The sequence below is a fragment of the Glandiceps talaboti genome, chromosome 3 (genome assembly GCF_964340395.1).
Source record: "Glandiceps talaboti chromosome 3, keGlaTala1.1, whole genome shotgun sequence".
NCBI classification, from domain to species: domain Eukaryota; kingdom Metazoa; phylum Hemichordata; class Enteropneusta; family Spengelidae; genus Glandiceps; species Glandiceps talaboti.
The window spans coordinates 5,379,261-5,389,614 of NC_135551.1; the positions used below are offsets into that span (position 1 = coordinate 5,379,261).

The 10,354-nt window shown below is 34.1% G+C and overlaps 1 protein-coding gene across 1 annotated transcript; it reads right to left on the reverse strand.

Annotated features, from left to right (window-relative positions):
* Positions 1 to 3,029: 3,029 nt before the first annotated feature.
* On the reverse strand, positions 3,030 to 6,396 carry LOC144432705 (sialate:O-sulfotransferase 2-like). Its single transcript, XM_078120972.1, has 4 exons — positions 6,383 to 6,396; positions 5,323 to 5,471; positions 4,317 to 4,511; positions 3,030 to 3,391 (listed from the first exon to the last, which is right to left on the reverse strand). Exons 1-4 carry the CDS (start codon positions 6,394 to 6,396, stop codon positions 3,030 to 3,032), a joined length of 720 nt encoding a protein of 239 aa, XP_077977098.1.
* Between the last annotated feature and the right edge of the window lie 3,958 nt (positions 6,397 to 10,354).

The following is a 10,354-nucleotide window of genomic DNA, read 5'->3' on the forward strand; positions in this document are numbered from 1 at the left end:
ACCCCATGTAGAGATGTCAAAGACCTATGTTGTTACGCAACGGAATGTCACTGTATGTACAAAGTTTAAATGCTTTTGAATTCAATTTAGAGTTTATAATGAAAATTTACCAAAATGTCCTGAATGGATATATTTTAGATCTGTGACTCGTAACACATGCATGCAGGGATGCAGGTATGCATGTATGTATGTATGTATGTATGTATGTATGTATGTATGTACATTTGTATGTATGTATGTAGGTCAGGACAGTCGAGTTTTTTCTATAGTACAGGATCGGGGAGGGACCACACTTACTGGAGAAATAAGAGATAGCTCACATAAACGCACAAACACATACATATGTCACAGGTTTATTTTTTCTAATTCTCCTCTAAATTAAAAAAGCAAAATTGCTTGTACGAAAAAAGTATGCTTCAATCGCTTTGATCGCAGTGGGAAAGCGCCATATCTTATGGATGCAAACTTCAATTTCAATATAATTTAGAACAAAACAAATCACATGTGTTCTATAAATTATGTTGATGTACCTCACACGTTTAATGAATAATTTGCCTAATTAATGATTTTCGGTAATTAGGTTATATATGTATTTAGGTTATATATTGTAAATTAACCACCGATGTTTACATTTGTGACAAATCAAAATATCTATATTTAGGGTCTGAAACGTGAAACCCTTCTTTCCATGTCATCACCTAAAAGATCACGGCTATGCAGATCTAATAATGATAAAATAAATTCAATAACACATGCACTGTTATACCGAGAAAATGTATTAATATGATGAATCAAATAGCACAATGTGTAAATACATTGAGCAACGTATTTTCAACTTTAAAAGTTGATCCCAACAACTACAGGAAACACATAAACGTGACATAATGGAAAGAGCTTGACTTATGACATCTCTAATAACTTATCCTAAAAGTGGGGGGTTTTTTGCGTTAATTTTCATGAATTTATTAATAATTACAGCCAATTCCGAACGAATGATTGGTAATTTGTATTCAATCCTGTACTCAGTGTGTTTACTTTATTCGTTTTACACAGTCCAGCTGTTTCAACACAGTTAAATTATTCTCTTCTCTGGTGTGTAAACTACTAGTTCCATATTGATATATCATTCACATTACTATATATTATATTCACAGCATTATATATATAGTGTGCCTGTCTGTGTGTCTGTGTATGTATGTGTCCGTCTGTCTGTCTCTGCATGTATCTATATAGAAATTTAAGTAAATACATGTACGTATGTATGTATGTATGTATGTATGTATGTATGTATGTATGTATGTTTGTTTGTTTGTTTGTTTGTTTGTTTGTTTGTCTGTGTGTCTGTGTCTGTGTCTGTGTTTCTTTCTATTGCAGGGCCGTAGACTGACCAAATTGCCGGGGGGGCATAATTAGTTTTACAATGATGGTGCAATCATGCATTTAAAATTTAGAAAAGTTGTTAATTTACATAAATTTGCATACAACTTACATAATATCTATTTAAGCATACGCAATTAAATATCATATGTAAGGCTAGAAAAAATAAAAAAGATGGTCAACGGGCAACCTAACCCATCATATTGGGTAGGTATGTAGAATTTCATTATTTCACAATGCTTGACAAGGGTAAAACAAACCATATATAATGATAGCAAAATATTTCAGGTCGAGTTTAGATAGAACTTATTCAGTCATCTTGATACTATCTCTTGCAATTTGTCTGCATAGCTACAGTTAGGAAATGTACACAATTTATGGTTAAACAAATGCTGTAGCTCCTCTCACCCTCTCTTCTGAAAAAAATGTTAAGCACCGCCAAATGAAACTCAAGCATTATTTTAGCCACCCCTTCTGTCACCTACACTAAAGTGGAAATATAAAATTATGTGGTACAATACAAATGTATGATACATTTAAATAACAGTGATAGCCAACAACAATAATACTCTGAATGAGATTACTTTCCACAGGATGTGGATTTCAAACGCATACGGAGATGTCTCTAATTAGCTCTAACCTATACAGGGAGGTACTTAGCCAGGCACCATCCATCTTGTTTTGGGAGAAAGACAATTATCACCTTGATTGCTACTGATTGGAGGCACAACTCGAAAGGTGACAAAAATTGAAAATAAGACAGTGTAGGAGGCCATTTAGAGGCATAAAATAGCAAACCATAGACATAATTAGTCTTACAATACTTGAATATGGTAATAAAATACCAGAATTGAAACAATTATGCTATACATTACATATTATCTGGAAGTGTATTTTGTTGTGGCAAAGCTGAACGATATTTTACGGATGTGTACTTGGCAAATGACTTCTCCTGAAGTTTAATTTGGTTCCAAAAAATCACGAATAAAGAGCAAAACATTTCAAGACTTTCAGACTTTGCGGCCCTATGACTGTTCAGCCCACTCCCATGGTCGTAAACTTTTGCTCAATTCTTTTTAGTGCACATTTGATATGCAACAGCTTAATTTAATTTCAATTCATGCTTGTATGCATCAGCAGAGCCATGTAAACCACTGTATAAGATATTATATAATTTGGAATTTCGGGCAGGCCCTCACATGCGAACTTCGTTCGCTTATAGTTATAGCATCGAAAGAAAGCCCGAACGTCTAGCAGCAAGACTAATATCAATCGCACTTCTATCGAAATGTAAAGCTCTGTGTATTTTGCATACCGTATGTTAACATGTTAATCATGTTTACACGAGGTCTGGGAAGACTGGAGTGTTTATCAGTATCTCTCATATTTGATTTAAACATATTCCCGATATATTCCTATTACCTCAGATTGTTTGTTTCCCTTGTCTACATTTATTACTACCTTATTGGCATATCTCACACATGAAAAAGCATTTGGAACAACACTCCCGAAAAAACAGTCTATTCATGTTGGACCCTTTAGTAGAAGCAAACCCAATATACGAGATATAAAACTGAAATCACAGTAATGGCCTATACTGGTGACATTTTATTCTATGGCGACTTGTAGACATGCCACATAATGGACATATCTTATAACAGTTTGGATGCAGGGTGTATAGGGCTATGACCGTCTTCTTTCAGGATACGGTCTATGTACGTGATGTACCCATTGATCAATTTATGTAAACTATTTGTGTAGGGATCAAACTTTGACCCTTTACGATTCTTGGTTGGTTTTCGATGGAAATTGCCTTCTTTGTTCTCTTCAACACATCGCCGCCTTTCTGCTGTAAACGTAAGGTTGAGAAATGACATCATACGGTCGATATTTGATATGGTATCCTTCTTCAGGTCCTCATAGTAAACAACTAAAAGACGTCTTTTTTCAGTCAACCAACATTTGTGTAATCCTTGCCAGTATGAACTGTGTTTTGCGACAAACTCTTCCCAATCTGAAAAAAAATAGTATCCTGTTATACCTTAGGCTTATTAAAAGTGACACCACTGTCTAAAATCTGAATCTACCAATGCTTCTATAGATAGTTCTTATGTTTCAGTATGAGACATGTTATAAATCTATGTACAGTGTTAGAATTATTGCATGCATAGTGACAACATAAACCATATTCTTACAAGTTGAGATATGATGTTGCAATATGTTGGTTAAAGTAGGTAGGCGTGAATGATGATGTGTTTATGTTTTTAATCACGTCAGCAAATCAACAGGCATGAAGCAACGCCCAACTCCATGAACAGCATATAGAATCCATTGCAGCCTTAATAAGCGCATAGGATTAAAGCATTCACATCGCAACCTCAATCCTACTAGGTACCAATTATACAACATAGATGAGAGCGTGCACGTACCTACCACCTTTTGATGGGTTTGATGACATATTACTACATGGTGCTTTCATTTAGTTGTTTGGTATATGTTATCTCTACACTGTTTTCTTGTTATTATGTAAGTACATGTAGGTATATAACACAATGAATCCTTCGGTAGTTATATGCTCTTTCGTGCACTTTATACCTAGCTCCGCTAATCAACTCATGACGTCATGAAGTAGAATAATATTTGAAAGACACAACAAAAAGTAGAGTTTAACAAAACGTCATTCTTAAACATATAATATCATATTATGTTAACATACAAAACTTTTGTTGGTCTATTCCTTGTGAACTTCTATCCAAGGCTATATTATGGTTTATAATTTGTTTTTATCAGATTGTTTATTTCTATTTACTCATTTCAAGAATTTCAAACCATTCAAGCTATATTTGATATTTCTACCATATTTCTCATTCAACATCTAATCAGTCGACATTCTACACATTGCTGTGCATATCAAAGTTGTTAAGACAATTTATACTTACATTTTCCTGTAATATTTTGTAGAGGAAATCGAGATACATGACCACCATGTCGTCTTCTGTATTCAGCTATTAGAGCATTGTACGGATTACGAATAAGCAAAATAGCAGATGAAAACTTATGTTTAATATCACAATTATGCGTTTTGACGATGAGGGTGTTGCCTTTGCGATAATCTTCAAGTTGTCCACGAAAACCTATTGTTATGGGACAATATGTATGGGATTAATGACAGAGTTAACATACAACAGTTAGTGCTATGAATCTGTTTTATTTTAAAGGGAACTAAGTGGAGACTGGGCTCATTCTATATTTTCCGACAATGCATCACCCTAGTGTACATCAGGCCTCTTCTGTGCCAATTTGTTATTTGTGATATCTTAACCTCTGCCAAGGGTTGGTTAAAATTAATTTTCCGGTGTCATTATTGTAGGTAAAGGAATATATATATATATATATATATATATATATATATATATATATATATATATATATATATATATATATATATATATATATATATATATATGTATATATATATATATATATATATATATATATATATATATATATATATATATATATATATATATATATATATATATATATATATATGTTGAGGGTAGAAGAAAATCAAGTCGACTTGATTTTCTTCTACCCTCAACATATACTCCGCTCTGCGTGCAGACGAATTGAGCACTGTACTACGGACAAATCTTACCACTGACTTCCTATATATATATATATATATATATATATATATATATATATATATATATATATATATATATATATATATATATATATATATATATATATATATCATAAATTATGATACAAGGGCGCCACATTCGTTTATTGAACGATATGCACTTGTCAATACAGTTTGACTTTAAGTTAGTACTCATTTACGTAATTTAGGAAAACCTATTGACGTAAACAAACATTGCATTTTCTTATACCAACCAAAGGTAGATGAACTTCGTACAACAAACAGTTTCTACGCACCTCCACGAAAGAGACCATGATCATTGCCAATAGATCCAGTGTAAATTCCTGAAGCAATCTCCAGTAGATGTCTAGTCCAGGTATTCCCTGATCCAGGAAAACTCGCCAAGGCTACCAGGGGCCGGGTCTTATTAGTCCAGTTGGGAAACCTTACAGAGCAGTTTACTGAAAGTTAAGATGATGTTCATAATCTACTTCATTGCAACAATACCTGTATGTATGTATGTATGTATGTATGTATGTATGTATGTATGTATGTATGTATGTATGTATGTTTGTTTGTATGTATGTATGTATGTATGTATGTATGTATGTATGTATGTACACTGTTCGTGTTGTAACTGAGCCTCGTATAACCAAAGCGAATTCCAATGTATATTTGATACTTGTGACAATGAAGATAATAATAATAATAATTAAATAATAGTACATGATAATAATAATAATAGTAATAATCGGGTTTACTATAATATTAACCACCCTACCTGGGGTAGTTTTGTATGCTGAGTTCAAAAAAGGGGGTCATTTTATGAACATCTGTTGCCATGGTAACCAAAATCACCATAATATGTTAATCATTTTTCCAAAAATTAACATAAAACATTGAAAAAAAAGATAATTCAGTGAAAAAATGTCCTTGTATTAGACATGTATGAGTTAGTGCTACCTGGTGTAACATAAATTGTATAAAATTGGATAGCTGTTTCCATGGAAACATATGGTAGAGTAAAAAATGTTGTGTTGGTTAAACACCTACATATCTGGAAAATAACATGATAAACCTAATTATAACATAGTTTATTAGCATATTGACCACCCTATCTTGAGTAGTTTGTTATGCCGAGTTCAAAAATAGATATCATTTTAGGAACATCTGTTGCCATGGTAACCTAAATCACCATATTATGCATTATTAGGCAACATTTATGTAAAATTCGAAGAAAAAATTTTTTACAAACAAAATCCTTACTTTTGGCATACATGCACTAATGCTATCCATTGTAAGACAGATTATCTAAAATTGGAGAGTGGCTTCCATGGAGACATAAAATACACTTACTTTACAAATGCCATGTTTTAGTACAAAAATTACATCTGACATACACCTACAAATGAATGGGTTTGCTATTAAAATACCAAATATTTTGTTACTCCAAGTCCTAATAAAATATGCAACTAGTCACAAACTGAGTGGTTGTAAAAGCTTAACATGTATGTCAGAAGATCTGTGCCGATTACAAGGTCTAATTACGATCCCAATTTTTTGAAGAGCCGGCCGGGCCAACTACATTACAACATGTCACGCGCAAGGAGGGTGCTACCATACGTCACGTGAACATAAACAAACCGGTGTGCGGGAATGTGAAGAAAATTGCAGGCCTTTGCTAGTTTTCTGTTAAATATTAAATGTATACACTGGCAACTGTTTGCAATAATGACAACATAACACAGCAATAAAGATATACTGTGTGAAATTACGATTTAATACAAATTACTCAGCTTTTAAATACAACCCCATCTTGACATATTCTTGTCCTTTTCAGTAACTGTTGTGCTGATATTTACAAACATGAACATGTACGTTAACGAAGTCATCAGCTCTACATACCTTTTGCTAAGAACAAAATTCAACTTTCCTTTCTTGGCAGTGTAAATCATATACATATATGCATACGTAGTACATAGTCTTCAGTTGAATATATGACATAATCATGGGTAAGCAATTAATGTAACGACGTAGGTCCGGTTTGACAAGACATTGACACCTGATACCAAAACATCCAAAGTTGCGTTCAAGGAAACCGTTAGTTGCTTCATGATTAAACACTGTCCGTTTACACAGAGGTTATTTCCACGCAAATATATAGCCGTCACAAAATAATTGAATATTAGGTATCCTGTGCAACTCTGTAGGGTTGCACTCGTGCTGTATATGCTGCTGTTCGAAGCATACGACATGCAGTCCGACATAAACTCACGAGCAAATTCAAATATGGCCGGTCAGTCTTATCACAGTATCGTGTAGTCTTCAGGAAACGTCCACAATAACAATAAGCAAACATCAGTAAGCGTCTAAAAAAATAAACCACACTTGGTAGATTTTTTTTAGTGTATGTTCGTTGAATTTAGCAGTCAGTATCGCCAAAGGAGTCATCACAATACAGATTTTGAGTGAAATTTTGTTGTGGATTTCTCTCATTGATCCACATAATACTGTGGTCTGATTGTTGCATGATGGGAAAATTTGGACCGGCCGATGAGGGCAGCATTCGAATGACAAACTCCAGACGAAATGAAATACCCTGCCAATTAAATGTAAAATTACTGAATTCATAGTCATGTGTTTCAGTGGATGTATTCAATCACAAATACGATTATTTTCCATCTGTCAGGCCAACTGTACAAGTATAAAGTTGAAGTCAGTGTCTTGTGATCATGTATCGTGTAACCCAAATATTCAAATTGCAACAATGTTACATGTATATACAAGTTGTATAAAAATTACCTACATTGTCTCCCCATGAAAAAAGTATCCATGGTAACATTTCTACACGGTTCAGTGAGGTGGGTCTATTTCTATTTTTGTACCCCAAATCAACATTGTCTAGCTTTGGGCCGGGTTCGTACGTGCAGTGATTGCTGCAGTTCCAAAATGCCTCTAGCTAGAGGTGCTGGAAGGTTCAGTGGATGAACAGGTACTTGTGGTAGCATATTAATGAGTTCTATTTGATGAGTAGTTCGTTCCTGGTTTTTAAAAAATTATATTTACATCTCTCTGAACGTCTAAAATACACTTTTTTTCAGAAGTAATATTTGAAAAGATTAACATAAAAAGGGAGATGTCCGTTCAAACCAAGTCACCCTACACCATGTACCAAACACTAAAACAGTAAGTTCATCATGTCGCCCTAGTACTAGTAGTACGGACATAGCACGGATCGTTAATGTGAGAATCAGATGTGTGGTTATATGACTCGTATGATGTGCGTCCTGTTTCGAGGTCAAAATGGTGCATGCTAATCCCGTTGAATGCAGAAGTGAGCAAAATGTAAGCTAAAAAATCAAATTTGTCAATAAAAAGTATCCATAGGGAAAGTACTGTCCTCTATTGAATATGGAGTTTCTGTGGTGTAGAAAATATCGTTTTTTCTCATATTTTGCATTGCTAGGAAACGTGTCCTCCCCGCTTGTGCTGTTAGTTACAAGTCGCTTACAGTGGTAATCTTGCAGGGGGTCAGTTCAGTGGCCATGGAAAGTACGAGTGCATGCACAGATTTCTTGGTGCACGACACCATCGCCGAGTTAGCATCTTATCCTTCCTTGAGAAAAGTATAAACGCCAGACTCTCAAAATTACGGCCAGACTTTTAATAAAACTGAAGGTGTTTTTGCCAATAAATGACAGCTTGATTTTAGAGGGACGAAAATAACTCTTTCGTTTTGGTTTTGGAAAAGAGATGAAGACGTATTTTAATTGATGAAAATGAAGTATATCTATGTGTTATTATGGTGAGAATGTTTATATTTTCTTGCTCTATTGTTGTACACTAACGTTTGACAATCGCTTTAGTCATATACATCCGAAGAGCTTACTTTTGTCCAACCCTATGTAGACAATAGATGAACCATTGTACAACTATGCGCATAACTTTGCGCAGTGGATTTGTCAAGCATCTGGACAAACTCAGGTCAGGCACCAGCCCCCCCCCCCCTACACACACACAAACAAACACACACACACTCACATACTTTTTTAAACTTATATTTCATGTTTTCTGTTTATTATTCATTTTGAGCTTTTGAGCTTTATAAAGGAAAAATGTCCACATCTTATGATCCCTTTAAAATAAATATATTCTATAAGCTCACACGGATATATTTTATTGAAAGCACCATTCCTCTAAAAAAAAATTGTGCAGACATTTTTATTATTATGTACTATTAAAACCCCTTAACTTATAATAATAATAATAATAATAATAATAATAATAATAATAATAATAATAATAATGTAGAACGAAATGCATAAGGAATGTGTGAGACAGTCCGATTAAATAGATATAATCCGACGTTATGAATAAAAATTCTTTTTCAAGGAATTCAAAGACGAGAGAAAATAGGTAAACACCTCATTATATTTGAATGTTATGGAATAGAACGACAACCGAGATTAACGATTATACGTAAAAAGTTCTAAAATTTGCACGCACCAAAATTAGACAGGAAATGATGTGAATAATCTATTAATTCCAAGGGGTTCCAGAGTTCATGTTCAAAACGATACTACTTCATTGCAACGGTACCTGTATGTATGTATGTATGTATGTATGTATGTATGTATGTATGTATATGTATGTATGTATGTATGTATGTATGTATGTATGTATGTATGTAGAGAGTAGAATAGGATATAAATAACTTTATTATCCACAGTGTATATATGGAAAATCGCTTTCAGTCACTCAGGTCAAAAAATAACATACAAAGAACATAGATAAGAACAAGACAGGCTAAACTTACGGAGACAGTGCTGATAAACAGCAAGTTAAAATGGGAATTGGATGATATAACAGCAATAAAGACGACATGAAAACAAAAGTTCCCCGGAATTTAAAATTGAAATTGCCGTGCTTTTAGTACGCGGAATCTGCGACCAGAGGGGAGTATTTCAAAATATTGATTAAGGGGATGTCTTTTCTTGTCTGTCTGTCTGTCTGTCTGTCTGTCTGTCTGTCTGTCTATCTGTCTGTCTGTCTGTCTGTCTGTCTGTCTGTGTCTGTATGTATGTATGTATGTATGTATGTATATATGTATGCATGTATGCATGTATGTATGTATGTATGTATGTATGTATGTATGTATGTATGTATGTATGTATACTTGCCTGTAGCTGCCTGTCTGTCTGCAGTGAGGGAGAGGAGGAGGTAGGTACACATGCCTGCATGCCGGTCTGTGTGTGTGGGTTGACAAAAAGGCAGGCTGTTAGGCAGGTACTGGGGTAAGAGGGTGGGTCGGTAAGTATTATAGAGAAC

Excerpts from the sequence above, each read along its gene's own strand:
- LOC144432705 (XM_078120972.1), bottom strand. Across the intron at positions 4,512-5,322 it reads TCATGGTCTCTTTCGTGGAG|GTTTTCGTGGACAACTTGAA; the intron begins GTGCGTAGAAAC and ends CCATAACAATAG. Across the intron at positions 3,392-4,316 it reads ACAAAATATTACAGGAAAAT|ATTGGGAAGAGTTTGTCGCA; the intron begins GTAAGTATAAAT and ends ATTTTTTTTCAG.